Source organism: Carcharodon carcharias, chromosome 27 (genome assembly GCF_017639515.1).
Source record: "Carcharodon carcharias isolate sCarCar2 chromosome 27, sCarCar2.pri, whole genome shotgun sequence".
NCBI classification, from domain to species: domain Eukaryota; kingdom Metazoa; phylum Chordata; class Chondrichthyes; order Lamniformes; family Lamnidae; genus Carcharodon; species Carcharodon carcharias.
In genome coordinates this window covers 16,382,670-16,386,475 of record NC_054493.1, presented here as the reverse complement: position 1 = coordinate 16,386,475, position 3,806 = coordinate 16,382,670, and the positions used below count along the sequence as shown (strand labels likewise).

The 3,806-nt window shown below is 46.5% G+C and overlaps 1 protein-coding gene across 1 annotated transcript; it reads right to left on the bottom strand.

Annotated features, from left to right (window-relative positions):
* Positions 1-571: 571 nt before the first annotated feature.
* LOC121270593 (gastrula zinc finger protein XlCGF57.1-like) lies at positions 572-3,475 on the bottom strand. The gene is made up of 2 exons (XM_041175969.1): positions 3,025-3,475; positions 572-2,271 (listed from the first exon to the last, which is right to left on the bottom strand). The coding sequence occupies exons 1-2, from the start codon at positions 3,432-3,434 to the stop codon at positions 1,392-1,394; spliced, it is 1,290 nt and encodes a 429-aa protein (XP_041031903.1). The 5' UTR covers positions 3,435-3,475; the 3' UTR covers positions 572-1,391.
* Positions 3,476-3,806: the final 331 nt, after the last annotated feature.

Here is a 3,806-nt window from a genome sequence, read left to right as displayed (position 1 = left end):
CTGTACCTTGCTCGTCCTGCTTTCTAACCTGAATGTCACCTATTAGCACATTTCTTAACTAATATCACCACCATCAACACCTCTTTGTCCTATTGTCTATGACATTTTTTTGGCAATTTCTACCTATCGCTGGCCCTCTATCCAGCTCTACTTGTCCTACCCCACCCCCTTAAACCATCTTATATTTCACCTGTCTTCTATTTTTCCTTAGTTCTGTTGAAGAGTCATACGGACTCGAAACGTTAACTGTGTTCCTCTCCGCAGATGCTGTCAGACCTGCTGAGTTTTTCCAGGTATTTTTATTTTTGTTTTGGATTTCCAGCATCCACAGTTTTTTGCTTTTACCATAACTTAAACTCTACCCCTTCTTAAATCCCCATACACACACACGACACGCAAAACATGGATTTTAAGGGTGGGATAAAACAGTTCAATAGCACCAATTCAGGAGTACAGGATTTGATGGGGTGACTTTGATTGATGTCTTCCAAATTCCTTTCAGAATTTTATTGATGACAGGAGGTGGTCTTCCAGCAATTTCAATCTGTAGTTCACTGGTTGAGCACTTGCCTTTCAACATCTCTAACAGTGATTTTCCCCTTTCTCTCTTGACAGGGGTTTTCAGCGAGAGAGCATGTTATAGAGATTTGAGGAGAAAAAGCCAGCTAGCTATTATTGTGGAATTACTGGAATCTTCCACACACAGTAGAAAGAGGTTTTAGGTCTTGTTCCTTTCAGGCTTCGAGTGATTCTGCTGCGCTGCCCTCACACAAAACCTAGTCAGGATCCAATTAAAATGTTTTGTCAGGCAGCTCCCTTGGTTCAGGACTCCTTTCCAGCATGATCCTATCTTTTATGGCACACTCTGTTCCTCGACTGCAACATTGCATATATCTCTCAACCTATTCCAGTGGATATGTCTTTCAAACTGCAGCCATTGTAATTTTAATTCACAGTCCAACAGAAAATAAAAGATTTGTTCTTTACAACAGTCCAACAGAAATAAAAAATATAAGTTTCTTACATTACTCACACACTGGCCAAGTTAATGACTGTCCAAAAGCAGGCGGTATGACTGAATGAATCCCTACCCACAAACAGAACAAGTGAATGGCTGTCCGACAACAGGCTGTATGACTGATTAAATCCCGATCCACGCACAGAGCAAGTGAATCACTGTCCAACAGCAGACTGAATCCCTACTTACACAGCAAGCAGATGATTGGCCTCTCCCCAGTGAGAACTTGCTGGCGTCTCAGAAAGGTGCATGTCTCTTCCCACACTCCGAGCATGAGACAGTCTCTCCCCAATGTGACTGCACTGGTGTAACAGTGAGGTGAGATGATTGCCTGAACTCAGAACCACAGTGAGAGCAGCTGAAAGGTTTTACATCAGTGAACACTTTGATGGGACAGCAGTTCCCCAGAACTTTTATAGCACTTCCTGCAGTCAGGGCATTTAAAAAGTCTCTTGTCAGTGTGAACACGCTGGTGTCTCAGCAGGTTGGATGAGGTAGTGAATCTCTTCGCACACTCAGGGCAGGTGAAAGGCCTCTCTCCAGTGTGAACTCGCTGGTGTGTCAGCCAGCAAGATGAGGTAGTGAAACCCTTACCACATTTGGAGCAGGTAAATGGACTCTCCTCAGTGTGACTATGCTGGTGTAGAGTGAGGTCAGATGATCTTCTGAACCCAGTGCCACAATGAGAGCACCTGAATGGTCTCTCCTCAGTGTGAACACGTTGATGGGACATCAGGTCCCCAGAATTTTTATAGCACTTCCCGCAGTCTGGGCATTTAAAAGGTCTCTTGTCAGTGTGAACTCGCTGGTGTCTCAGCAGGTTAGATGAGGTAGTGAATCTCTTCCCACACTTGGGGCAGGTGAATGGCCTCTCCCCAGTGTGAACTCGCTGGTGTGTCAGCAGGAGTGCTAAACAGGTGAATCCCTTCCCACAGCTGGAGCAGGTGAATGGCCTCTCCCCAGTGTGAGTGCGCCAATGTGTTGACAGCTGGGATGACTGAGTGAATCCCTTCCCACACTCAGAGCAGATGAACGGTCTCTCCCCATTGTGAATACGACGGTGTGTCAGCAGGTGGGATGACTGAGTGAATCTCTTTCCACACTCAGAGCAGGTGAATGGCCTCTCCCCAGTGTGAACTCGCTGGTGTGTAAGCAGACGGGATGAGATACTGAATCCCTTCCCACATTCTGAGCAGGTGAATGGACTCTCCCCAGTATGACTGTGCTGATGTACCATGAGGTCAGATGATCGCCTAAACCCAATCCCACAGTGAGAGCACCTGAATGGTCTCTCGTCAGTGTGAACACGTTGATGGGACATCAGTCCCCCAGAAATTTTAAAGCACTTCCCGCAATCTGGGCATTTAAAAGGTCTCTCATTAGTGTGAACTTGCTGGTGCATTAGCAGGTGGGATGAACAAGTGAATCTCTTACCACATTTGGAGCAGCTGAATGGTCTCTCTGTAGTGTGAGTGCGCTGGTGTATCAGCATTTGGGATGAAGTAACAAATCTCTTCCCACAGTCAAAATAGGTGAATGACCTCTCCCTGGTGTGAGTGCCCAGATATACAGTGAGGTCAGATGGTCATTTGAACCCAGTCCCGCAATGAGCACACTTAAATGGTCTCTCATTAGCGTGAACACGTTGATGGGAGATCAGTTCCCCAAAGGTTTTACAGGACTTCCCGCAGTGTGAGCATTTAAAAGGTCTCTCCCCAGTGTGAATTTGCTGGTGTCTCAGCAGGTTGGATGACTGAGTGAATCCCTTCCCACACTCAGGGCATGTGAATGGCTTCTCCCCAGTGTGAATGCACTGGTGTGCCAACATGTTTGCTGAACAAGTGAACCCCTTCCCACACTTGGAGCAGGTGAATGGCCTCTCCCCAGTGTGAATATGCCAGCGAGTCAGCAGTTGAGATAACTGAGTGAATCCCTTGCCACCCTTAGAGCAAGAGAATGGTCTCTCCCCAGTGTGAATGTGCTTGTGTGCCTGCAGTTGGGATGACTGAGTGAATCGCTTGCCACACTCAGAGCAGATGAACGGCCTCTCCCCAGTGTGAAATCGCTGGTGTATCAGCAGGTAAGATGAGGTAGTGAATCCCTTCCCACACTTGCAGCAGGTGAATGGTCTCTCCCCATTGTGATGTCGCTGGTGTGTCAACAGGCTGGATGAATGAGTGAATCTCTTCCCACACTCAGGGCAGGTGAATGGCTTCTCCCCAGTGTGAATACGCCGATGAGTTTCTAGCTCAGATGGGTAATTGAATCCCTTCCCACAGTCCCCACATTTCCACAGTTTCTCCCTCGTGTGACTGCGCTTGTGCCTCGACAGGTCAACTGATTGACTGAAACCTCGTCCATACACAGTGCACATGTATGGTTGCTCTCCACTGTGAAGGGTGCTTTTTCCTTCCATGTTCAAAATCCAATCGTGATATTTAGGTTACGATAAATTGAGCAACTGTGAGATCCTGATGTGATGTTTTGTTTGAGGTTCTGACTGCAAATCCTCCCCTTCAAACACCCTGCAAAAGTGAATTAAAACAGAAAAAAGGGAGTGAGAGAGAATTCACAAAAGCACAAAGAGAGATTGTGTATGAGAGAGAGAGAGAAAGAGAGAGATCTAATGAGAGGGATTTTATATGTCTCCAACTTGACCAGAACTTTGACAGAATCTATCAAACCATGAACCTTCACCCCTAGAAGGACCAGGGTAGCAGGTGTATGTGAATAACATCACTTACAAATACTTCTCCAAGTCACATACCATCCTGACTTGTCTGACATC

Coding starts and splice junctions, on each gene's coding strand:
- LOC121270593 (XM_041175969.1), bottom strand. CDS start 3,434: ATGGAAGGAAAAAGCACCCTTCACAGTGGAGAGCAACCATACATGTGC. Junction 2,272..3,024: donor TGTGGCAAGCGATTCACTCA/GTCATCCCAACT, acceptor GATTGGGTTTAG/GCGATCATCTGACCTCATGG.